At 51.8% G+C, this 25657-nt stretch overlaps 1 protein-coding gene across 1 annotated transcript in view; it reads left to right on the top strand.

Moving 5' to 3' along the window:
- RAMP1 (receptor activity modifying protein 1) overlaps positions 1-11529 on the top strand; it is a 48617-nt gene extending 37088 nt beyond the window's left edge. Inside the window, exon 3 of the mRNA XM_046643863.1 lies at positions 10885-11529. Coding sequence (XP_046499819.1) covers positions 10885-11140 — 256 coding nt within the window. The 3' untranslated portion in view covers positions 11141-11529. The remainder of the gene's footprint in view (positions 1-10884) is intronic.
- Positions 11530-25657: the final 14128 nt, after the last annotated feature.

Raw genomic sequence — 25657 nt, 5'->3', positions numbered from 1 at the left:
TATTCTTTATTTTCTAAGAGAAGGGCGTTCACCCACCTCGCTAAGTAAGAGCCCAGTGGCCAGGAAGGTACAGCTTAGCCGGGGAGCTGGTGAGGAAGACTGAGATGGAATTGGCCTCGGCCAGTCAGTGAGGTTTCCATGAAGCCGGTTGTGTTGTCTGGGTTATTTGTTAGTGGAATCCTCATAGCGCGTGCACAATGCTCTCATTTCTTGGACGGGGATGGAGCTGGCAGTCCCCTGTGCTCCCTGGGAAAATGGGTTTGCCGAGAAGTCAGAAGTCCCTGTTCTACCACTTAAAGAGATAAAGCGTAGTGGGAACCTTGGAAAAATTCATCTGAAAGTGTGCATTTGCACACAGTGCTCACCTTACCCCATCGACACTCTCCGGTGGGTCTGCCCTGGGCCAGCAAAAATGCACAGCAACTCCCACCGCTCGGTCCCAGCTGACTGTCCCAGTTTGATTGGATCTGTCTGACCCCCCTGATTACAGAGGGTTTCATTGTGCAGCGTCCATGTTCCCGCCACTCCCGCTGCAAGTCCCAGGGGTGCAAGGAGCCACATGGAGTGAGATCCAGGCGCACAGCTCACTCAGGTCCCCCTGACCCGGCACCCATTCCCAGGCTGACAGCAGCATACTGAACTGATGTGTTTTTAATCAAACAATTCACAAGACTTCCTTATACGTTCCCCATAGCGTCAAGGACAACAACAGACGCCTTGTCCTGCGCTGCCTCCAGGCAGGGAGGCGGCCGCCCTGGCTCAGGGTCGCGTGGGCCTGTGGTCTGTGGGAAAAGTGAACCCCGTGCGCTTGGTTATCGCAGTGCAGGCGCTCGGCCCCTCCTGGGTGGTCGGGGGCCCTTTGGAGAGATGAGCTGGCCTGGTGCGCTCACTCGGAACCTCACGCAGGCCGGGCCAGGCCACGGCACAGCTTTCTGTCACCAGAGGAAGTAGCCCGGTGAGTGGCCACCCCCTCCCTTCTTTGGAAAGCTTCCTCTGTGACTATTTATGAAGCCTTGGTGGGAACCCCGACACCAACAGCGGAAACCACAGGGGAGAAGGCGGAGCTGACCACCTGAAGGTCCAGCCAACGGATTCCTGCCTGCGACGGAAATGCCTCTAGGGTTCCGAGGATAAATGCGATGTTTGCTATGGATCTGAGAGATTTTTATCACATTAAGAAAAGAACCTCTGAGGGGTTTACAAGATTGAGGTTTTTTAAAATCAGAAACAAATGTTGAATTTTATCCAATGCCTTCTCACCGTGTACTGAAATGATCTTAGGTTGTTTTCCTTTGACATATTGGAGTGTGATTTTATAAGGACAGGTTGAAAGCATTCCTGAAAGAAACCCATTTTCCAGCGTTCTGTACGGCTGGCTTAAACTGGCTGGTGTTTTGCGAAGGACTTCTGTGTCTGTTTATAAGCAAAAGTGAAGGACGTCTGTGGCTGTGTGCGTGCGAGCTCCGAGGCACGTGGGCTTGCCGTCTTACAGGGTTGGGATCCAGGTTTTGTTAGCTTTTTAAAAAGAAGTGGGAAGCTTGACATCTTTTTCTATGATCTTAAGAATTTGAAAGAACTGCTTGGGTCTAGCAGCTTTGGTGAAAGGAATTTTTTAATAACATTTTCTGGTTTTCTTCTCAGATTTTTTATTTTAGATCAATATTTGATAGTTTATAGTTTCCCAAAAAGCATCCCAATCTGTCAAGGATTTTCCAATTTTTAACGTACTTTTTTGCATGTTAATTTCTTACTTTTTCTAATCTTCTCCTGTCTGTGGTTTTGTATACCTGTGTTTTCTCTGCTTTTTTCCTAGGTTAGACTATCCAGGAATGCGTCATTCCATTGTAGCTATTTTTCTAAAGAATCAGCTATTGAATTTACTTATTCATATTCCTGTTTTTAAAAGTATCAGTAAATATTAGCTTTTAATAAGTATTAATGGATTTAAATTATTTGCCCCTTGAAGAGGTTTATTTTGTTGTTCTTTTTAAAAATGTCTTGATTGGGATACTTCGTTCATTTATTTTCATTTCTTTTTGTTTAGTAATAAGATAATTTACAATGGTGGATTTTTCTCAGAATTCTGTTTTGGCTCTATTCCGTTAAATTTTACAGGTAGTATTGCCATTACTGATTTCTTAATAGCCATAATTGAATTTTTAAATTCTTATTTAATCCCAAAATTATGAGTGAACTTCCATTTCTAGAGATTCAGTTTTTTAAAAATTTATGCTTTTCTTATTAACTTCTAGTTTTTAATATTGTAGTCAAAGAATGTTGACTTAAAATTTTGTCGCGTTTTTCTCTGCTGCCTAAATAGTACCCAGGGACGTTTAAGAGGATCGTTGATTCTCTGTAGACTAGAAACTTGGTCATATGGTCACCGAATCAGGTTTATTAACTTTATTTTTCATTTTTATCCCAGTTTTTCGCTACTTAACCTGGAGAGGTGTGTTCAGGTCTCCCACATGAAGGTGTTGTGGATTCTGTCATGTTGCTCACAGCTGTAGGCTCTCTGCGCCATGGAGCTCTCCTCGCACCTTCTCAGGGTGGCATGGCCCTCTTTGCCCACTGACTGCCTTTGCACTGGGCTGTGTGCTGTGTCTGCTAAGACGACCTTCCCTGCTCTCCTCCTGTTTCTGTCCCGCCCCCGCTTTTGTTTCACTTTGCCTTCGAGGTGACCGCTGTGAACAGGGCAAGTGGGATTTTGTTTTCTTCTTACACTGTCCCTGCCCTCATGGTGTTTGCAGTCTAGTTGTTGAAACCAACAGTGAGTGAATAATCTGATGGATTACAGTACAGGTGCACAGAGAGACGCATCTATGAAGGAAAACCCTGCTTTACGGGGGAGCCAAATGAGGCCGAAGTGATGTTTGAGGGATGAGCAGAGGTTGGCCTTGTGAAGATGGGGTTAAGAGCCTTCCAAGTAGAAAGAGCAGCATGTGCAAAAGTCCTGAGGCAGAAACATAGGCCAGTATGGTTAGAATGTGGCCAGTGAGAGGGAGGGGATATGGTTGAGAGTGAGGGCCTTGTGAGGACTTTTGAATCCAGAACAAGGGAGCATTGCAAGGGTGCAAAGATGTGGACACTGGGCTAGGGGAAAGGCAGAGCTGTGGCCAGGAAAGCCAATGATGGGCTGGACCCACCGTGCAGAGGAGAGGAAAGCGGGGGAGAGGTTGGATGGCCGCCCCTGACTAAGCTGGGTGGGGAAAGCAGAAAGGGTGCAGAGGTGCCAAGGCCCCTGGCCCATTTTCAGTACAGATGAGTGGGAGCTGGTATTAGAAATGTGAGTTGCTATAACCCACAGAGACCGGTCACTTCTGCCTATTCCTGGTCACAGTGACATGGCTGCAGGAGGGGAGGGGAACCCCCGGAAATGGGAGGAATCCGTGACAACTCAGGGATTGCGCAAGGCTTCCCCGGCGTGGGGGATGGGACTGAGGTGGGGCACTGGGAGTCAGGTGTGTTGGCAGCCGGATGTGGACAGGACCAAGCTTCCGATGGAAGCGGAGGTGTCACAGGTGTCACGTTGCAGTCGCTGGTCTAGCGGGGAAGGAGCGCTGCAGGGTGCAGGGCCCCTCCCGCGGCGGGCGAGGTCGCGCCAGGCTGCCGAGGGAGAGAGAAGGCTCGGGAGCCTGCAGGGAGGTCCTGGGGGGTTGGCTGCGAGGGCCGAGGTGGGGCGCGGAGGAAATGGGGACCCGAAGGCAGGAGACCAGGGAGGGAAGGTCTCCGGGGAGGGGGCGCCATCTGGTGGCCTCGCCCTTCCAATAAGGAGGTCATGGGTCACGAGTAGGAGCCGAGGGGCTGGCTGGAGCTGGCAGCAGAGGACGCAAAGTGGGGTTCTGCCCTCGGAGCCCACCCCTGCGCCCACCCACCCATAGGGCCCTCCTGCCCCCGGGTCCCGGCGCCCCTTGGGAACCGGGTATCCAAGCCCCCAGCATCCATGCGAGGACCACGGTGATGTGCGTTCTACGCACCAAGCAATAGAGACCTGAGAGACCGACCCAGCCCAGCTCCAGCCGAGAGCGAGAGCGGTGGGGTGGAGGGAAGCCGCCGGCCGGCCCGCCCGGGCCCTGGGGGCATCAGGAACGGGGGAGGGGGGTGGCTGGACGTCCCAGGCCCTGCCCGCCTTCCAGGTGTGCCACTGCACTCCTGCGTGACATCTGTTGGAGGGTCCCAGCCCCCGGCATTGCCACCTGGAGCAGGGCTGCCAGCCAAGTGCCCCCCAGGTCCTGGGAGGGGGGTCCCAGAGCTCCTTGCCATGCCTGGCATGGCCAGGGGAGAACCTGCTATGCGGGGAAGCAGAGTGCGAGCGCAAGGGGGGCGTCCCGGTGGTGGGGGACACTGCCCCGCCCCTGGGGCAGGATTTCCCCCGCCCAGCTCTGGGCAGAAGTTAAGTTAAGGAGAGGCAGAAATGTGGCGTGCTGGGAGCGCGCTCAAAGAGGGGCAGCGTCCCCGGGGACAGGGCTCCTCGGGTCAGGGGAGACAGGGCTGGGGCCAGGGCCGCTCTGTGAACCCTGGGCGTGGGCCCCTGGCCAAGAACGGTCTGCCGCCGCCCCCAACACGCCTCCCACCTGCTCGGGATCGTTAGAATAGCAAGCACATCAGCGTCCCCCGGACAGAAGGCCCCCTGCCGTCACAGAGAGGAAGAAATGAGCGCCGGTGGCTGCAAACGCGGTGACATAGACGTCCAGTTTCCTACAGGCTTTTCTCCCAAATAAGCTTTTAAAAAATATAATTATAAAAATAATGTATGCTCGCTGTAGAAAACTTGGAAAAGCCCCAAAAAAGTAGAGCTAAGGGAATGAAAGTCCTTCCTATCACTGCCCTCTGGTGGTGAAAAGCCGTCTTAACAGTCTGGTGCGTTCCCCTCCTGCTTGGACCGTTTTATGCTGAAACCACCTTGCTTCTATCATTTGGGCTCACACTCTTCTTCTTTTGTTCAACATTGCAACATAAATATTTTCCTACATCTTAAAAATTTCTTCCTATGTATCATTTTAATAGCTCCCCAACAGAGGCTCTGATAAGCAGTTTCTTTCATCACTGTCCTATTTTTCCCTGTTTTTCATAATTATAAATTTGCAATGAACATCTTCTTACCTTACTTTTGTCTACATTTTACATTATTAACTTAGGATAAGTCCCAGAAATAGAATTACTGGGCCACAGTGCATCCATGATTTTGAGGTTATTGATACATATTGCCAAATTGCTTTTCAGAACAATTTTACCAGTTTATCTTCTATTAGTAATGAAATGAGCCCCTGCCCATTTCACTCTACCCTCACCAGCATGGAGTATTCTCGTTTTAAAAATGGGTTTTGTTTGGATGTTTGCTTTTTTTTCTTTAACGGTAAGGGCAAACGTTTTTTCAGATGCTTATTATTCATTTGTATTTCCAGAAGAACTATTTCGCCAAAAGCATCATGGGTAGCCTTCTCTGTGACTTGCACCCACCCACACGCCTCCCCATCTATCTGAACGCCCCTATCAGTCTGGTACTTGGACAGGCTCCTCAAACCACCCTCGGATGGGTCACCTCCACCTTCTCCTGCACTGACTGCCAGGACGCCGGGTGGTGCCGCCTCTCCTGTGCCCAGCAAGTATTGAAAGCTGGGAAGCCACTAGGTTGTGAATTGTCTCCCAGGTAGATGGAGCCAAATACCGGTGCAGAGAAAGCCAACCAAAATCCAACAGTGGCTCCTCCTCAGACTTTTGAGGGCTTAGACATCACCTGGTCAACTTTTGCTTGAGTTAATAGAACAAGAAATGTATACATTAGGACCCGCACACCAGTTGTCGGGGAGGGGGGGTGAGGTGTCCACTTATTGGGCCCCTGCTGTATGTCAGGCCCTTGACCTCATTCAACTTGATCTCCCAGTAACCCTGTCAGGTGGATACCTGGCTCTTCATTTGAATATAAGGAGACCAAGGCTTGGATAAGTGAGGTGAGGTCCCCGGGATCACTCAGGATAAGAGGAGCTGGGGTTTGAACCCAGTTCTGTAGGATGCCAGGGCCCTGGCTCAGATATTCCACATCCGGGCCAGTCCGGGCTAACTGGAGGACAGCAGCAACCACAGGTGTCCCCAGAAGAGACAACTCGGCTGCGGCATCAGTGGGCGCCTTCCTGTCAACAGACAAACAACCGTGAATCATGGTGACAGGAGCCTTGACTTGGGGCTCAGACATATTGAAATTCCCACTATGCTGTTCAGAGCGTTCCAAGCAAAGTTCACCAGAATAGAACACCCTAGCCAAAAAAGGATAATTATTCCGTTACATGAGAACTGAAAATAGGGGGTTAAAGCAAGAATATTTTTTCGTGATTATTTTGGGCCCTTCCGTCAGTACTGTGCTCTTTGGAACAAAGAATGTCTGTTCTCTGAGGGGAATTCTGTTATCACATCCCTGCCGAGAGAGCTCACAGTATTTATTGAAAGTTTCAGCTGTCACTTCTGTATAAATAAACAGGATGAAGCGGGCAGCCGACTGCACATTTGAAATATTTTTAGACGGGGGTGGCTTTGCAGACTGGAAGGATAACATTTCAAGGAGAGCGTGCCTGATCCCAGAATAGCCCGCTATGGGCTCAGCCTCAGCGTGGCCTCAGGGTGGGGTCTCCTTCGGTGTCACAGTTCCCTGAATCCTGGGCTCCTTCCCATCCACCCATCCCATGGTTAGCCAGCCCAGAGATGGCAACACCTCCTTCTAAGGACATCCCAGCTCCACTCCTCAGGCACAGAGGATGGTGGACGGCATTTAGGATTAACTGTCTTCATTGGGTCTACAGAACACCAGAAACAACCCTTGGGTTTGTGGGGCCTGAGACAGGGGAGAAGACAATCATTCAAACCAGTGTTTGCAACATGTAGCCCTGTAGCTGATCAATAACTAGCTCAAAAGTCTGGACTTTGGTGTTTAACAATACTTGACATCTTTAGCACTTATCAGGTGCCAAGCACATGATAGACATGGATGCATTTTTCCTCACAATGAGGCCCAGCTTGTCATGACCGCCTGTGGCCTTTTCCATTCTGTTTTCTCCTTGAAACATGAGTCCTCATTCACTTAGGAAATCCGGGCACCTGAGAGGGCACAGGTCCCACACACTCTCTGCTGCCTCAGCCCCCTCCCTCCCTCCTTGTGCCTCATGCACTTGGCCCACTCACATGGACTCCAGGAGGCCTTGTGCACCCTCGGTAATGACCCAGAGGGCAGCTAGGTCAGAAAGAACCCTGAGCTGGTGGTTTTGAGACCATACGATGGGGCTGGGGTGGAGGGGTGTTGGGTGCTGGAGAAGCCCTAATCTTTCCCTGTCTTCATTTTTACTCTTTATGGAGCTCTTCATTTCTTTGTGTGGGTCCAAAATTCTTTCTGTTATGTTCTTTTGACTGAAGAATTTTAATATTTCTTGTTGCACACGTCTGCTGGCAATGCATTCTCCAGCTTCTTTTTTTTCTGAAAAGGTCTTTATTTTAACCTCATATTTGAAAGCTATTTTTGATGGGCGTAGGATTCTGGCCAGACAGGCGTTCCTCCATCACACCCACCAAGACTGTCACCCCATTGTCTTCTGGCTCACATGGTCTCAGGTAAGAAGTCTGCTGTAACTCGTCATTCCTCTGCAGGTGTCTTTTTTCTATGAATGACTCCAAGATTTTGTTTCGGGGTTTTTTTTTTTTCTAATCTTGGGTTTCAGCAGTTTAATTTTGATGTGTCTATGTGGTTGGTTGTTTGTTGTTGCTATTGCTTTGGTTTTGGTCCTCTTTGGGATTCTCTGACCTTCTTAGATTTGTGATTTGATGTCTCCTTATTTTTGGAAAATTCTCAGCCGTTATGTCTTCAGATATTTCTTCTGCTCCATCCTCTCTCTTTCTTCTAAAACTCAAATTACAAGTTGGAGTTGATATCATTGATAGTTTATTAATGTGCCACAGCTCTTGGATGCTGTGTGTTTTTTCTCTTTGTGTTTCAATTTGGGTAATTTCTACTGACCTGTCTTCAAGTTCACTAATTCTTCCCTCACATGTCAAGTCAGCTGACCCGTCAAAGGAATTCTCTCTAATGCTGTGGGTTTTTTTAAAAAAAAATTCTAGCATTTCTCTTTGACTTTCTTACACTTTCCATCTCTCTGTTGGCATTCTCTATCTGTTTGTGCGTATTGTCTACCTTCTCACCTGGTCCCATTATCATATTGATCTTTTTCAAGTCCCTATGTGATAATTACAACCTCTGGGTCATCTCTGAGTCTGATTCTGTTGATTGCTTTATCTCTTGACAATCTTGATTTTTTTTTTTTTTTAATTTCTTGTTGTTGTTGCTTTTGAATGGAAGATTCATAATTTTTTAATTAAATGCTGAACACGCAGGTGTAGAAGAGAAGAGACAGAGGTAATCATATTTCCGTCCAGAAGTGGGTAAGCCTCTTCTGTCTTCTGTCCGTTAATGTGGAATCTGAGTCAATCTTGTCAGAAGCGGAGCTGGGTTGGGGATTTGTTGTTGCTGTGATTACCTTCAGAGCACCACAGGCCTCCAGTGGCTCCAGCAATGGGCTGCCATTGCCTTGTGCTCAGGGTGGGAGCTAGAGAGTGTTCCCCAGTGTGGTGAGCCACCATGCACACCTGTGCCACAGAGTGGGTCTCTCTCCACCTTCTCCCAGCAGTGGACTGCCATTGCTTGTTATTCTAGGCCAGGTTCATATTGGGGACATGGGGAGGGGTTCCCTGTGTCCTGGTCCAGCCTCAGCTTAGACAGGCCCCATGCCCTCGGCCTCAGCATTCCTGTTCCTCCACCCTGTGGCAGCCAAACTCTGCCCTGTAGCTGTGGGGTCTTGGGTGGGAGATTCCTGCCCTCCCTCATTGGCAGGAGACCTCTGTTTGGTCTTGTGCAGAATCCTAGGCCCAGGATAATTTCCTGCTGCTCTTCCCAGGGAAAAGAGTCTTTTAGCCATCCTTCTCCAAGCCATAGTGTGTCTATCTTGTGCCCTGGGGCTGACAGGCTGTGCTGTCCTGCCTTCAGCAGTTCAAGGCTTTGCTTCTCAGGAGAAAGGGTCTGGGAAAGTGGGAGATGCTTCGGGCCTGTTCAGCTGCAGCCACTGCTCATCCTCCAGGGGCCCAAGGCTGTTGCTTCTTACTCAAGAAGGACTTGGGAAATGTGTGGTGTTTCCTGCCTGATCCCCTGCCTGCCCGTGGTCTTTCTCACGAGTGCCTGCTGGAGCCTCATGGGAAAGAGTGGCGAGTCAGGGAGCTGCCAGTGCATTGGGGGCCCCAGCAATTCCAGATGGACCCTCCAGCCCACACTTGGCCTGTGACAGTTTGTTATTATTTAGCTGAGTTCTTCTCGCCTCTGGTATGGTGGTGCGTCTTGTTCCCATGCTCCGCCCCATGTGAGACAGTCCCTGTGCTGCTCCTCCTTGAAACTCATGTCACTTTGTTGTCTCTCAATCTCGGCTCTCTGACGGACTCAAGAAAATGTATGATTTTGTAGTTTCTTCAGCTTTTTTTGCTGTTCATGTGAGAGCAACACTCTGCAGCTTTCTCCATCCTAATCAGAAGCAGAAGTGACTCACCTTCTCGAAAATATATTTTAATTTCCCCCAATGTTGAATCTTCATTTGTTAAAAAATAATTTGCTCAAAAATTTACACATAGAATTACCATACAATCCAGCAATTCTGCTGTTGGGTGTCTACCCAAAAGAATTGAAAGCAGAGACTCGGACAGATATCTGCACAGCCATGTCCCTAGCAGCAGCATTGGTCACCATCGCTAAAATGTGGAAGAACCCAAGTGTCCATCAATGAATGGATAAACGAAATGAAGTGTGTACGAACAACAGAATAGTATTCAGCCTTCAAAAGGAAGGAAATTCTGACACATGCTACAACACGGATGAACCTAGAAGACATCACGCCGAGTGAAATAAAAGCCAGACACAAAAGGACAAATAGCCCATGATCCCACTTGTAGAGAGGTCAGATTCATAGAGACAGAGCGTAGGATGGCGGGTGCCAGGGGCAGGGAGGAGGGAGGAACTGGGTGGGGGGGGGAGTGTTTAATGGGGACAGAGTTTGGGTTTGGGAAGATGAAAAAGTTACGGGGATGGTTAGTGGTGATGGCTGCACAACAATGTGAATGGATTTAACACCACTGAACTGTACCCTTAAAAATCGTTAAAATGGTACATTTTATGTTATTTATATTTTACCACAATTAAAAAAACAAGGAAAAACAATTTGCTGGTGCTTGCCATGTGCCAAGTATTCTTCTAGGTGCTGGGATTACAGACAAACGAAACATAAAAATCCATGTCCTCGTGGTGCTTACCCTCAATAAGCAAAATAAAGATGTGACTGGGAACGATGGCAGCTGATGGTCCTGCTAGGAAACCCCAGGAGGGTGGGAAGTTGGGGGCTTGGGTGGGGGCCTCACAGCAAGTCCTGTGGACACCTCGGGGAGCTTCCAGGCTGAGGGGGCATGCGTGGGGTGATGGGGACAGCAAGGGGCTCCAGAGGCTATTGGCTTGCCCACTCCCAAGGCTTGTTGCCCCAGGCTGAAGACGGCCGGCTGGTCTACCTTCTAGTCCATCCTTGGAGTGGTGTCCCAGCCCCTGGAATCTCGGAAGCAGCCGGGGATGTTCCTTACCTCCAGCTTGCCTTCTGGGGTCTGGGCACATGCAGGACATCTGGGGAGCCCCCACGGGAGCCATCCAGGAATTTCGTCTCCTAGAGCCGGGGTCAGTCGCAGCCCCAGGGCCTGGGCTTCTGGGAGGCGCTCATCACAGTGGGGAATGCAGTGGAGAGCCCCCAGCTCGGATTCTGCCGGGGTGGGGGAGGGGGCACTGCCCACCCAGGGACTGACGACCTGCTTTTCTGTCTGCAGGAGCTACAGGGAGCTCACAGAGTGCACCAGCCACGTGGCGAAAAAAGTGTTCTGCTTCTGGCCCAATGCGGTGGTGGACAAGCTCTTCGTAGCGATCCACCAGCGCTACTTCAGAAACTGCTCCGTCTCCGGCAGGGCCGTGCGGGACCCGCCCAGCAGCGTCCTCTGCCCCTTCATCGTGGTGCCCATCCTGGTGACCCTGCTTGCGACGGTGCTGGTGGTCTGGAGGAGCAAGTGCCCCGAGGGCATCGTGTAGGCGGGGGGCCTCGGGGCTGCCCATGCACTGAGGCTGCAGGGCAGGCAGGGAGGGTGGGGGGGGGGAGCCATGGGCCTGGCCCCGTGACAGCATCCTGGGCCTCACATCAGACCAGGCCCCAAATCCCTCTTCTTCTGCCCGAGAAGAGCTAACGGGATTGTGGAGTGATGGTGGCGCGGGCGTTAACCTGGAAGCCCCATGGCAGGAGCTGGAAGCAACCCTAGGAAGGGGACCCCAGGGGCCAGGAGGGAGCAGGGGGATAAGCGCCATTATTTCTGGGGCAGGTTCCGAGCTCTGTCTCCCAATGTGTTGATAAACGACCCTCAGCTTTGTTCCACCCTCTGGCCAGACTGTGGATAAGTAGATTGTGATTAAAAAGATGTCCTGGATTTGGGAAGTGTCGTCATTGCTGGGTCTGGATCCTTGGGAGCAGAAGGGTGGTGAAACACTGACCCCTTCAGATCCGTCTTTCTCTGACAGGAGCTGCCATCACAGGGACCTTGGATGGGGGATGATGGTGGCAAGGGCCCCCGAGGTGGTGAGGCACCGTGTGTGCACTGAAGGTGCTCCCAGGGGATTCTGAGGCCCCCACACCACCCCTCCACAGTGTTTAGAACCACTGGCTCAGGGGACAGTGGTTCACAGGCATGACGAGCCCAGGTTTGCTCGGTTTTTACTGAGGCCCTTCCCAGAAGATGCCTCGACAGCGCTCAGGGTCAGGCACCCACCTCCATTCTGTCCCCCTGGGTTTTGCTGGCTATTTCCTCTGCATATCAGTGTACCCCTCCAGGCTGCTGTTGCTCCCCCATTCACGATTCTTCCCAAGCCCTTGCTTATCGCTGGGCTTCCAGAAGGTTCTGGACGCCCCAAAGGGAGTTCCTGCATTGTCCCTCCAAGATGTTCTCTGGGCTCAGATGTCTCCTCTGAGGTCCCTGCAGCCCCCAGCCTGCTCCACCCTCCAGGGCCTCCTGGCCCAGCACCTGCCCCTTCTCAGGACCACTGAGCATCAGCTTCTCCCTCTGCCCTGCAGGCCAGAGGCCCCACGCCATTACCTTCGGGACTAGTCAGCATTAGCAGACCACAGCCCCGTGGGGTCACCCACCACCCCGCCCGGCTGAGCAGGCGAGACCCCGGGCAGCCTCCCCTGGTGAGACAGGAGTGGGGCTCCCGCAGCCTCCTCCTGCCGTCCCTGCAAGGGTGCGCCGTCACGGGCAGGCCCCCAGTCTGCAGAGGCATCACCGCCCTAAAGAGACACGAGCAATTCCCCTGATGGGGCTTCTCGAACTTCTATGCTGAACCATGGAACCCCCAGCTACAGCGTGGCTGTGCCTTGTGGAAGGACCCAGAGCATGCTAACGTGCTAACGGCAGGTGATCGCCTCCGAACACCACAGGGATCCCGGTGTCCACAGCTCAGGACCTCGGGGAGGGGCTAGCCAGGCTGCCATGCTGGGTCCCTGCTTCCTCCGCCTTCACGTGAAAGCTGGCAGGAAGCAGGGGGTTGTCTCCATTCACACCCCTTCTCCCAAGGAAGCAGGTAAGTACAGGGGTTAGGTTGAGGTTCTAGAAAGAAACAGGTGCAGGAAGAGCTTCTGGCTGAGGACCTGGGTGTCTATGGGTCTCGGGGACAAGTGAGGTTTCAGGGGCAGGAGGTGGCAGGGAGCAGGTACTGTGGGCTAGAGGACGTTATCCGAGAGCAAGGGTGACGGGCCCACAGGTGAGAGGACAGCCGGCCTGACCTCGCGGACAATTACTCCTGGAATTCACACACATGCCTTTGCTGGAGGCACCGGCCTCGCGGACCTTTGGGCCCTGCTCCTCCCGGGCTGCTCCGGAGGAAGTTTCGCTGAGCCCTGCTGCCCGAGACCACCCACTGGTGGCAGGGACCTGGGCCCCCAACTCCCAGGGCAGCCCCATCATCCCCGGGGCCCCCACAGGTGGTCAGGGCCCCACGCGGGTATGCAGGGCCCAGAGCCTCACCCAGGGCTGAGCAAGGACTCCTTCAAGAACCAGGTGTAGAGCTGTGGCCTCTTCAAGGACAAGGCCCTCGTCTTCCCACGTGCTTGGCTGGCCTGAGGTGTGTGGTGTGTGTGTGTGTGTGGTGCGCGTATCTGTGATGTGCGTGTGTGGTACGTGTGTTTGCAAACACAGTAACATTCAAATAGGAGTTGTCCCTCCGGGTTTGGGTCACCTTATTGTGGATTAACCACGCTTCAGCATTGCTGTGGCCAAGGTGGGGTGGGCCACACTTGGTGGAAACGCGTCCCCTCCCACCTCCCGTCTTTGCTAAGTGGCTGCTCACTTCTGCTGTCCCCCTGACCACAGGTTAATAAGATTCTCCAGTTTTGATTGACAGAAGTACCCTTTTGCAGGACAGCAGGCCCCTCGTTTTTCACATCTCAGCATGTAGCCCCTCATGCCCCTTGTCACGTTAAAAGGAAACAGACCACAGACCGAGGGGAACTGGTCCCTGCAAGTCAGAGGATAGTTTTATGCGGAAGAATGTGTTTTCAGAGCACTCTCATCTAAAAGACCTAATCTGAATGATTTCACCAAGTTCAGAATGTTGGGCATTCTGGAAAAACAACTGTGTGCCTATTTTAAAACCTTCAAAAGTATGTTTCCTGTCATCACAGCCTGTGAAGAAATAATTGTGATAAAACCTGATGGAAGGGGCTGGCCTGATGGCATAGTGGTAAAGTTCATACACTCCACTTTGGCAGCCCAGGGTTCGCTGGTTTGGATCCTGGGCGTGGACCTAGCACCTCTCATCAAGCCATGCTGTGGCGGCGTCCCACATATAAAAATAGAGGAAGATGGGCACAGATGTTAGCTCAGGGCCCATCTTCCTCACTGTCCTCCCCACCAGCCCCACCACTCTGTGCCTCCAGCTCCTCATCCAGAAGATGGGGAGGGAAGCCTGGTAGTCAAGGTCCTAGGCCAACGTGGGCTCTAAGAAGGTTCAGCAAAGCCATGGGTGTCCCTGCACCAAAGCCAGCTGACTGGAGAGCAGGGGAGAGCAGCCCTTCTGACAAAGCCACGATGGGTTTCAGAGCCAGCAGCTGGGGCCCTGGAACAGCTCTGCTCCCCGAGGTCAGAGGTCTGCAAAGCACGTCCTCACGGAACCATCCTCTCAGGAACCATCCAGCAGAGCTCAGAGCCAGGCACACACTGTGCGCTCCAAAGTAGCTGTGATTATTAAAATGCCTTACAGATGGCGCAAACACTGAACAATGGTACTACTTTAAAATTATCCACGCTAATGGGAGAGAAAAGAGCGATCGATAATATTTAAGTATTTTTTTCGTTGAGTATAATGTCCTCAAGATTCATCCATGTTGTCGCATATTGCAAGATTTCCTTCTTTTTTAAGGCTGAAGACTATTCCACTGTACGGGTAGCCCAGCCGTGGGTTATCCCTTCCCCTGTCCATGGGCATTTAGGTTTTGCACATCTTCTCTATTTGAATAATTTTTAAACATTTAGACTTGCCTTTGGAATGTATGTTTGTGAGTAGATTTGCGTGTATGTGCACCTGGTCTGGAAATTTCCTTCGAGTGATACAGTTCTGCTGTGAAGGTTTGGGAGGACCCAGAGGGCATTCAGGCGTCCCTGTTCCTCGTCAGGTCTCTCTGGGCAGCGGGCGAGGCCAGTCTCAGCTGGGACAGCGGAGGCAAAGCTCTGCCCTGACCGGGATGCTTTCCGTCCAGTCTGGGTTCGTGGTCAAGAATTTGCACGTCACGGGGCTGAGGGCAAAGAACTAAAGGCCAGCAAGGAAGGTGCTTAATAAAAATTTAAAAATCAAAGCCGAATTTTGGTGTTCTTAGTATGATTGAGACTTTATTATAAACAAACATTTAAATAAAAACAAATGACTCTCATCTTGGTTTCCTGGGCTGCCTTCCACAAGTTACCACAAACCAGGTGCTGAAAACAACAGGAAGGCCCTGGTCCTCAGCCTGGGCATCAGCCACTCTCAGCCGCTTCCATCCTGCATCCCTGGGCTGCGGGGGCCTCTCCCCACTGATCTCACTGAGGGTTATCAAGTAGACAGTCGACTTTTAAAGGAAAATGAGTCTCTAAGATGCCTTGAGAACTGTTCTTGGAATCACTATTCTGAGAGGTCTGTCCTCTGAGGAGGTGCAGGCAGGGAGCCAGAGAGGCAGTAGGCATCTGACTCCATGCTGTTGCAGGATGAGCACCTGCAAGGGTCACACGGAACGATGCCAGGGGCACTGGGGCCAGCGCAGCCAGTGCAGGCTGGGATCAGCTTAGGGGCTGTGGAACCCCTCAGGCCTGCACTGTGCGGTGCCGTGGGGAGAGGGCCGGAGCTGCAGGGCCTGTCCTCCTGAGTCTTTCCCTGGGGCTCCCTGCGAAGTAAAAGATGGGCAGTGGTGGATTGCAAACCGGTCACAAACAATCGCCCTCCCTGTTTTCCCACTGAGAATGCCCTGCTGAGCAGGCAGGACCCTGGGGCTGGAGGGGAGCAGCCATCCTTTGGCCTCTGGGACAGTCCAGGGACCCGGAGGCCTGCAGGGAGAGGCTGAGATTTCCGCCAAGCTGGCTGGGGAAGCTGATGACAGTTGTAATTTGAAAAACAAGATTGACCAGCTTTATGAGTGTCTGGAGCTAGAGAAATGGCCCCTTCTCCAAAGCTTTGCTATGGAAATCCATAGAAAAAAAATCGGTTAGAAGTCAAAGAACCAAAAATACAAGGGAAAAGGACTTGGGAGTGAGTCGGCCAAGTATGGATTGTTCCCAAAGTTGCTCCTATTAATGAGCTCCCCGGGGCAACAGTGCTCTGAACCAGGGCTTCCTGCAAGCCAAGAAGCAGCTCTGAATTGAGAGAATCTTCACAGAAAGCACATTCCTGGGGGAGACACAGCCCGGGAGGATGCAGCAGCCTGGAACTGCGCGAACTGGGACCCAGCAGAATGTTGAGTGAGACCGAGACCCGGAATGTGGCATTCCTTCTGGAGAAAATCCTGAGTCCCCTGGAGACGAAATTTCCTCTCGTTCATCACAAACGAAAATCAGTATGGTCTTCATGGAGGACAAGCTAGAAATAGGTACCAAAAGTCTTAAAATGTTTATTCCCAGTTGTGCCCCCCCCATAGGAATTTACCCTAAGGGTGTAGTTAGAGATGTGTGGGATGAGTTTCAGCCAGAGTTATTTATCCAAGCAAACGAGTGGAAACATCCTCAGTGTCCACGTTAGAGGAAACCAGTCAGATTAGATTAGATGAAATCCAGGTGACGGGGGAAAAGTTTCCTAAAATTAAGTACCGGGGAAATTTTTCTCACAGTATAGAGTTAATTGGAAAAAGCAGATTACAAAATAGGAAAGTGAGATGATCTTAACTTGGGGGGATGAGTGTGTGTATGTGTGTGAGTGTAAGGGGGTGTGTGTGTGTGTAAACACATTCCACAGGCCATATCAAACTTGGAGATGATCATATAATGTGACTCATGGAAACAGTAACAGCACACCACAGTTTGGATCTAGCCGTCATATCACAATTGCTGGAACGTCACTTCCCGGTAACGGAACGCCATTCAGTGCCCTTGTTCGGAGTCCCAGTGCTAGACTCAAGCTTGCTGGGGTCTCACTGAATCCCTCTCCAGCTGTGTGACTTTAAACAGCTTCTTCGTCTCTCTGACAATTTTATGTGCCTGGAAAGGATGGCCTCGTGTCTGTGGTCGGCCCCATCCCAAGGGTGGTGTCTGAGCTCCAGAGAGCAGGCTGCCTGCCAGGGGATCCACATGTTCGGAGGTGGGGTGGAGGTGGGATGTGGGAGGAGAACACGCAGGGGGCTGGGGCTTTGAGAGAGTGACAAGAAAGAGGTGTTTAGACACTTTTCTCTTTTGTGAACACAGCTGCCCCTTGGTTCCTCGTAGAACAAATTTGGGAAAGATCTACAGTATTTTTCAAGGCCATTTTTGGAGGTGAACTTGGCTCTGACTTTGGCTTCTTATTCATGGGACTGTGCAGAGATGGGTCATGAGGTTGCCCATCTTTGCTCGGGTTACGTAAATGTGCCACAGGGAGCAAGCAACCAGACTGAGGGCAGCTTGAAGAACAGTTTGCTATACGGCCCTCGAAGTCATCCCTCCCTCCTAACCCCACCCCAGCCACCATCCCTGGGCTGGGGAGGGCCATCCAGGTGCCCTCCCCTCAGCTGAGTCCCGTTCCCAACAGACATGCTCCCGGGAGGTGGGGGCAGTCTGTTCCCTGACTGTCTTCTGGGGCGGGAGACAGGCAGGGGCACCGGGAGGTCAGCGGTAATGGCACTCGGTAACTGCTTTCCATCCTGATGGCACCTACATCCCAGCGCCTGCCCAAGACTGCCCAAGGTCACACGAGGAGGTCACTCAGACTCTCACCCCAGCACCCTCTCCTTACAAGAAACAGTACCACATTAAAAAAGAAAAACAAGCTTTAGCCTATAGCCTATGGCACCAAACTGCCTGGGATGGAATCGCATCCTAGCTCTGCCCATTGAAGATGGGGGGGGCGAGCTGCTCCACTCCTCGCCTGTAAAGGGGTGGCCATAGGTACTCTAGGCAGTCGTGAAGCAAGCCCTCAGCACTGTGCCCGACACATCATAAATGCTCTTTAGTTTGGCCAGGATGATGCATTTTCACGAAGCATCTGGGACCCTGTTGGCTTCAAGGATGCACGAATGCATGTGCTTGGGCATCTGTTTCTCAGTGTGGTCCCAGCTCCATGGCGCCGAGGGCGGGAGGTGAGTCGAAGAGAGGAGAACCATGACGATCACAATAACTCTCTCCCACTCCTGGGGCCCATCCCCGGCAGCGCGGAGCAGAGCCACATTCATCAGCTCGGGCTGCCATAAGAAAGTCCCACAGACTGGGGGCTTGAACAACAGAAATTTATTTTCTTCTTCTTCTTTTTTTTTTTTTTTTTTTTGAGGAAGATTAGCCCTGAGCTAACCTCTGCTGCCAATCCTCCTCCTTTTGCTGAGGAAGACTGGCCCTGAGCTAACATGCATGCCCATCCTCCTCTACTTTACATGTGGGACACCTACCACAGCATGGCTTTTGCCAAGTGGTGCCATGTCTGCACCTGGGATTCCAAATCGGCGAACCCCAGGCCACCAAAGCAGAATGTGCGAACTTAACCACTGTGCCACCAGGCCAGCCCCAGAAATTTATTTTCTCATAATTCTAGAAGCTGGAAGTCAAAGATGAAGGTGCCATTAGGATTGGTTCCTTCTGAGTCCTCTCTCCTTAACTTACTAATGGCCATCTTCTCCGTGTGTCCTTACAGGGTCATCGCTCTCTGTGTGTCTGGGTCCTCATCTCCTGTTCTAATAACACCAGTCATATGGAATTAAGGCCACCTCCATGACCTCATTTCACCTTAATCACCTCTTTAAAGACCCTGTCTCCAAAATCAGTCACATTCTGAGGAACTGGGGGTTAGGACTTCAGCACATGAATTGGAGGGGAGCACAAGGTAGCTCTAAGAGCCCACCTCCCCCAGCCCTCAAGCTGCCACTCAGGCGGCAGTGGGCTTTTCCAGCTGGCCCACAGCAGCCAATCTAAGCTGTAACCAAAATAAAGGGTTGTAATTCACCGTGAAAATCAGTCGAAGACAGCATTGTGGCAAGGCAGCAGAAACATCACAAGATTGAAAAAAAATCTGCCTTAAGATGCACGGCACATTCTTCATGGCGGAGGGCAAGGCTGCAGGTGTGGCGGGAGATATGGGTGGCAGTTCCTAAGAGGGCCCTGGATCTGGCGCCTTCAAGGGCGTGGGCAGCCGCTAGCACAGACTTTCCATTTGTCTGGTTTTGGGAAAAATGGGCAGTTCTTCTCTTCCCTGATACCCGTGTTCCCCACACGATAGTTTTTCTTTTTTTCTTCCTTTTTTGGTCCAGAAATGAAGGCTAAGGAAAGAGGTAGAAAAAGAGAAACATATTTGTCTTGCGTTAACCGGGTCATCCATCAGGAGAGCAGGGAAAAGAGGAAGATTGTTAGGGAGTGTTGAAGAGAGATGCCCACAGAATCAGCCTGCTGGGCGCAGTGGGAAGGGAGGGGGAGGGAGGGCAGCCTGGGCCCGTTTCCCGAGGGCAAGAGATGCCAGCCAGCCACCTGCAGTGGGCCAGGCCTGGGGGGGAAGCCAAGAAAGAACCAAGTGTATCGAGCGAGCCCCTACTAAGGGAGCCTGACTTGACTTAGCTCTGCTCTCCTGGATGTCATCAGCCTGGGAGGTCGTGTCCATTTTGTGGCTATGGAGACTGAGGCACAGCGAGGCAAGAGTACATGCCCAGGCGTCCCCGAGTGTGGGTGCTGGAGGCAGGGTTTGAAGACCTCCCAGACCCCCAGTTCTCTCACTCACCTGTGCTGCCTCCTGCCATGCAGGAGACTGGAGAACAGACAGGAACTGGGGCTCCAAGGAGGGTGAGGCGGCGGCCTCCAGCTGTGTGTGCATTCAGGGTGTTTGCAACAGCGCAGGTCGTAAGTCCAAGGGGCCTTCCCTCGGAAGGACGTGTGACCCCCCAGCCCAAGCCCTCCTGGGCCTCCTCTGCCCCAAGACAGCAGCCTCATGACGGGCCTCTTTGGGAAACCACGGGATGGAGACCAACTCGGGGAACCCCGGTCCAGGCTGCTGCTGCCCCAGGAGGTGCGTTCTCCACGGCCAATCAGGTTCAAGGACAGCTGGGAGAAGAAACTGCAAGAACCATCCCCTTTCGCCCTTCTTTCTTCTCAATCCCCAAATTTTCGATTAAAAAGAAAAGAGGATTTCCAAAATGGGTACCAGTAGAACGGTGAATTCCTGTCGCTATGTCTGGAGGGGGCCTTTCTTAGTTCAGAGTCTCCTTCCTTGTGATTTTAGAAAGATAACTGCTTTCTAGTTTTCAAGTCCTGGCCCAGCACAAGGTCCGCACAGCTAGAAATGATTTTATGGGTCAGGGAACAGGCGGGACAGGAACCCACCCAGGCTGCTCCCTTTGCCTGGGGCGCCTTTCCTGTCCCCTCGTCGGCCTGGGGGACACTTGGCTGCCACCGGCTGGGTCCCGACTTGGCTCGCTGGAGGGCAAGGGGCTCTGGAAAGAAACCTGGGGTGCAGCTCAGGCAGGGGGGCGCGGAGGGGCGGGGCTGGCGGACAAGGGAAGAAACCCGGCACCGGGCGCTCGGCCGTGCGCTAGGGGCGCACGCGAGTCAGCGGCTGCGGAGGGACCCCCGTCTGCTCTCGTTAAGGCGCCAGCCACCTGCCCCGCCAGCGTCTGTCCTTACTTCTCTCTCCTCCCACTCTCTTTCTCTTTCACGGAAAAAGTCTTCACGTGTATAGCGCAGAATAGCCAAAGAACGTCCTAGGGCTTAGAACAGTGCCCTGCACGTGGAAGGTACTCAAAAAGTATTTATTGAATTGATTCATTGTAATTGCTAACTCAGGGAGCTACAGCTTCATCAGCCAATCCCCTATTGTTAGACCTTTGATGTGTTAGCAGTCTCCCCCTGTTTCTTATTGCCATGCCAAATGCTATTTAAAAATAACTTCTGTCACTGAAGAAAATCAAGGTCACAAAATTTTTGCAAAACTGAATTCTTACCATTCAGGTAATTTTTAACATACGTTTTGGCATATAGTTCTCCAAACTTTAATTTATACTTAGGTACACAGAGGACAGCCAGCCCTGGTGGTCTAGTGGTTGGGATCTGGTGCTCTCCCCCCGTGGGCCTGGGTTCATGTCCCCGTCAGGGCACACCTGTCAGATGTCATACTGAGCAGCTGTGTGTTGCTGGCATTCGAAAGCTGTGCCACCAGGATTTCAAACACCAGCAGGGTCACCCATGGCAGACAGGTTTCAGCAGAGCTTCCAGACTAAGACAGACTAAGAAGGACCTGGCCACCCACTTCCGAAAAAATTGGCCAGGAAAACCCTATGAATAGCAGCAGAGCCCTGTCTGATACCGCACTGGAAGGTGAGAGGATGGAGCAAAAAAATGAGGCAGGGTTCCACACTGCTGTACACAGGGTTTTGAGGAGTCAGATTGACTCGATGGCATTAACAACAACAACAAATTATACTAGAATGTTCCAAGCAAATATCCTCTTCCACAAGCCAGGTTCCAGCCCTGCCTCCTCCTCCTCCAGGCTCCTGGGTCTAGTGGCTGAGTCCCAGGGTGACCCATCAGGACTTTACCTATCATAATTCCATCAGCACCCCGAAGTCACCCCAAATAAACACATAGCTGGACACAAAATAGCACATCCACCCCCTGAAAACAAATCTCTTCCCTATTTCTCTCCCCAATTTTCCCCTTACAATTGAACTGTGCTCCCAAGACCCTCTGTATTGGTTATCTATCTCCGTGCAGCAAATACCCCAAACTCAGCAGTTTAAAACAACACAGAAGTCCAGACGTGGCCTTGCTGGGTCCTCTGAGACGGCCGGGTCTCGCAAGGCTGCAATCCAGGGGTTGGCCGGGCTGCACTCTCATCTGGAGACCCACCTGGGGATGGACCTGCTTCCAGGCTCATTCAGGTTGTTGGCAGAATCCGTCCTCTTTCCACTGAGGACTGAGCACTGCATTTTGCTGGTTGTCAACTGGAGGCGCCCTCAGGTCCTCGCTGGGCTCCTTTCTGGTTGAACTAGCTGTCCCTCGCTGGTAGTTCCTTGCTGGGTGAACTTCCGCAACATGCTCCTCACTCCTTCAAGCCAGCAAGGAGGATCTCTAGTGTGTGCTAGTAGATGGAGCTTTATACAGATACATCGTGTAGTCATGGGAGTGACATCTCATCACCTTTGCCATATTTTATGGGTTATAAGCAAGTAACAGGTCCCACCTACACTCAAAGGGAGGGGATTATGTATTACAAGGGATAAACTTGGGGGCCACCCTAGGGTCTGTCTGCCACAGCCCTCTATGAGGAGATTTTGGAGCTGCTGTGGGCAGGGCCCTTGGGGAAGAGTTGTGGGGTGCCACACCACCAGAATCAGGGAAACCTCGCAGGGCATGTGCTCTGGCAGGTTCTCAGATTCACAGTGGCTGGCCCAGAAAGGCAAAAGGCATTTGACATGGCAAGGCCAAAAGGCTGCCCCCTCGCCAAAGTTTTTTTGCCATATGCCATTATGGATGATATTAATGGTGGCCCTGGGTTGTGCAGTGCACACCTGCACAACTGTCCATGGCAGCCCTGAATCACATCTGTGGATGAGAAGCTTTTTCAGAGCATTGTGTCACTGAGGATTAATATCTGGTCTGACTCCAGTCCCGCCAATGGACCATATGTCTGTGCAGCTGAGTTTACTTTACACTACACCCTCTCCCAGCCATTCCTCGACTTTTCTGTTCCTCAAACACATCCAGAAAGCCTGAAATATTTTCACTGGAACTTTTAACTGTTTTTACCCAAGGCAGTCCAAAACTCACAGCTTCTGGGAGTTTATTTTCTCACACTGCTGGTGGGTCTCTAGAAACGGAGCATCAAAGTCAGCTGGAGCCTCAAATAAGAATCCTGATCCTTCTAGAGCAATGATTGTCACAGCTGTCACATGGGTGGGGACAGCCCACCCCCACAATACATCTCAGTTGCAATGTCTCAATTACGTATTATGGGAACAACCCAAACAGTCAAATTAATTCCAAGACGTCTTTGGCACAGCCCAAGACTGCTTTCCAATTAATAATAAATGTAGGAGGTGCAGAATTTCAGAATGGCAACCATTTATCTTACGTCATGGTTAGTTCTTTTTTTTTTTAAAGATTGGCACCTGAACTAACATCGGTTGCCAATCTTTTTCTTCTGCTTCTTCTTCTTCTTCTTCTTCTCCCCAAAACCCCCCAGTACATAGCTGTATATTCTAGTTGTGGGTCCTTCTGGTTGTGGCATGTGGGACGCTGCCTCAGCATGGCTTGAGGAGTGGTGCCATGTCCACGCCCAGGATCCAAACCTGCGAAACCCTGGGCCGCCGAAGCGGAGCAAGCAAATTCACCACTCAGGGCCGGCCCCATGGTTAGTTCTTATAATCCATAATGACAACGCCATTTATTTATTGAGCGCTTGCCACGTTTTGCATATTTCACCCCCACTTGCTTCTCCCAACAATCCTCTAAGGCGGGTACTATTATAATTCCCAACTTACAGATGAAAAACGGTGGCTTGGAGAGGGTTAGACCCTGGTGAACTGAAGGCCGAGCTGGGATGGCGAGGTCTGCCTGGCACGGAAGCCTGGGGGACACTGACCCCTGGGGGGGCGTGTGGCCCCCTCTGATTTCTCTACACTCTACAGTGCCTGGGTTCACTCTCATGGTGCATCTTCTCAGCCACAGGAACTTGCTCCTACACAGAGCTTGTCATTACATGGGGGGATCCAGTAGTTTCTTGGATTTACGGTGCCTGATCTGCATTCCCTTCTACCATGATATTCTGCCACCTTTAACATTTTCTTTGACATGTGCGATACCAAATGGAAACAGGCTCAGTAAAACAAAAGAAGCACACCAAACCTGGCCCTCAATTTTCCAAGCAAAATTTCCATTCTAACTTTGCTCAGATGGAGTCCTGTCCTTACATGGCTTTTGTGTGGTCACCTTTGACCCGGGGAGGCAGAGACGCTGCTGGCCGCCACCATGTCCCCTCCCCGGCAGATTCCCTCCCCCTGGCTCTGACCCCCCCAGTCCTTGGTCTCCGTCCATTTGGTTCCTCTCCTACTTTTGAGGAAGAAAGGGAAGGGTCCCTCAGGGAACTCTGAAAGAGCAAGGAGCAAGGACCTCTACGTTCTCTGAGGCACTTGGCAGCGGCCGGGGAGCTGCTGGAAGCCCCGCCCTGGGAGCCTGGGTTCATTTTCAGGATGGTGAGGAGCCAGAGGACTCAATTCCTTGAGCCCTGGCCTTAGAGGAAATGAGTGTGTGCTCAAAAGAGCCTGTCTCATCACATGTCCAGCCTACGAAACCCATGATGCCGAGGAGGACCCTTTGTGCAGCCCAGGGCCTGCTCAGGGGACCAGCCTGCTCTCAGGTGTTCTGGAACTCTTCAGTCCCACTCCTCTCCATGCTCCCCACGTCACCTCACACAGGACTGATTATTCCACACCTTTTTTCTTCTCAATGTCCAACGCCTCCTCCTCCTCCTTCTCGGCTGATGGCTGGCTGCCTGTGTCACTGACAAACAGAATGGAGCTTCCACGTGCCCACACGTGTGCATCTGCATGTGCCACGTGGCCTGCCTTGCCCCATCAGTGTGGATGAGCTGGCCGTGCTCCTATTTAAAGCCCCACCCTCACGTCAAGGACATCCCGTAAGCAATGATCCTCTCTCTCTGGCATCATCAATGTTTCCTCTCTAACGGGATGATTTCTGAGAGCCGACAAATAAACTCCAAAACTTCCCACCTTTGTAAGAACCCTCCTTTGACACCCCCATGTCTCCCTCGGTCACCCCATTTCTCCATCCGCTCTCCTGCAGAGCAAAATTCCTTGGAAGCGTTCTCTAAACTGGATCTCTCCAACATCTTTCCTCCTGCTTTCTCTTGAAGCCACACCAGGCAGGCTGTCATTCCCACCACTCTGCTGAAGTAGTCCCTGCGAGGAGGCCAGTGGCCTCCCTGTTCCCAAACCCTGCGGTCGATTCTCACATCATCTCACTTGACCCGTCAGGGACTGTGAATGCCGTGTCCTCACCTCCTTGGAGACTTTCCTCTTCGGGCTCTCAGGGGTCACAGCCTCCTGTCTCTTCGCCTGTTTCACCAGCCGCTCCATCTCATCCCCTTTACCCAACCCTCCTCATCTCACCACTGTCGACACTGTGAAGTGACCCAGGGCTGAGTCCTTGGTGCTCTTCTCAGTCCACACTCACTCCACGGCGATCTCAGCTGCTCTCATGGATCTGAGTACCATCTATTTGTTGAAGACTCCCATATTTATTCCTCCGTCCTGGACTTCTGCCTCAAACTCCACAGGTGTATGTCTGTCTTCTCAACATTTCCATTTGGATGTTTGTTGGGCATCTCAGGAGATGTAGTAACAGGGACCAGATTTACATGGCTGCCTGGAACAACAATAAATAAACCCAGACAAAATACACGAAGCAATAGTTTTCAAGACACTGCACACCAGACGACACACCATCCGGCAGGTGGGTAACAAGGAGGCGAGCTCTACGATCGCCCCAGCTCTGCCTGGAGAGAGTTTCCAGGCGGCAGCACAGGAGAGAGGCTGCTGGACCCCTTGAGTTGAAGAGACAGAGCTGAGGGTCCAGGCAGACCCAGCCATCTGGAGTTGTAAGAACAGAGACCTGGAGATGCGAGGGCTGCACAGAGAGAGCTTCAGACATCTCCGGAGAGTTCAGCAAAGCACTGCTCTGCACGTGTGTGTAAGGAAACTACCTGAGGGTGAAACAGCCAAAAGGATGGAGGGAGCAGTGCCTGGAGCTCACCTGGGAATAGTTCCTGTTTCTACCAGCCAAACGGGAAAACTTTATGACTCATGGGACATGGGGTCCAGTCCGCAGGGGGGTTTGCTCAGTAGTAGAAATAATTAGTCCT

The sequence above is a fragment of the Equus quagga genome, chromosome 17, assembly GCF_021613505.1.
Source record: "Equus quagga isolate Etosha38 chromosome 17, UCLA_HA_Equagga_1.0, whole genome shotgun sequence".
In the NCBI taxonomy this organism is placed as follows: Eukaryota; Metazoa; Chordata; class Mammalia; order Perissodactyla; family Equidae; genus Equus; species Equus quagga.
The sequence above is the reverse complement of the archived record's forward strand: the minus strand, read 5'-3'. Positions and strand labels throughout refer to the sequence as shown.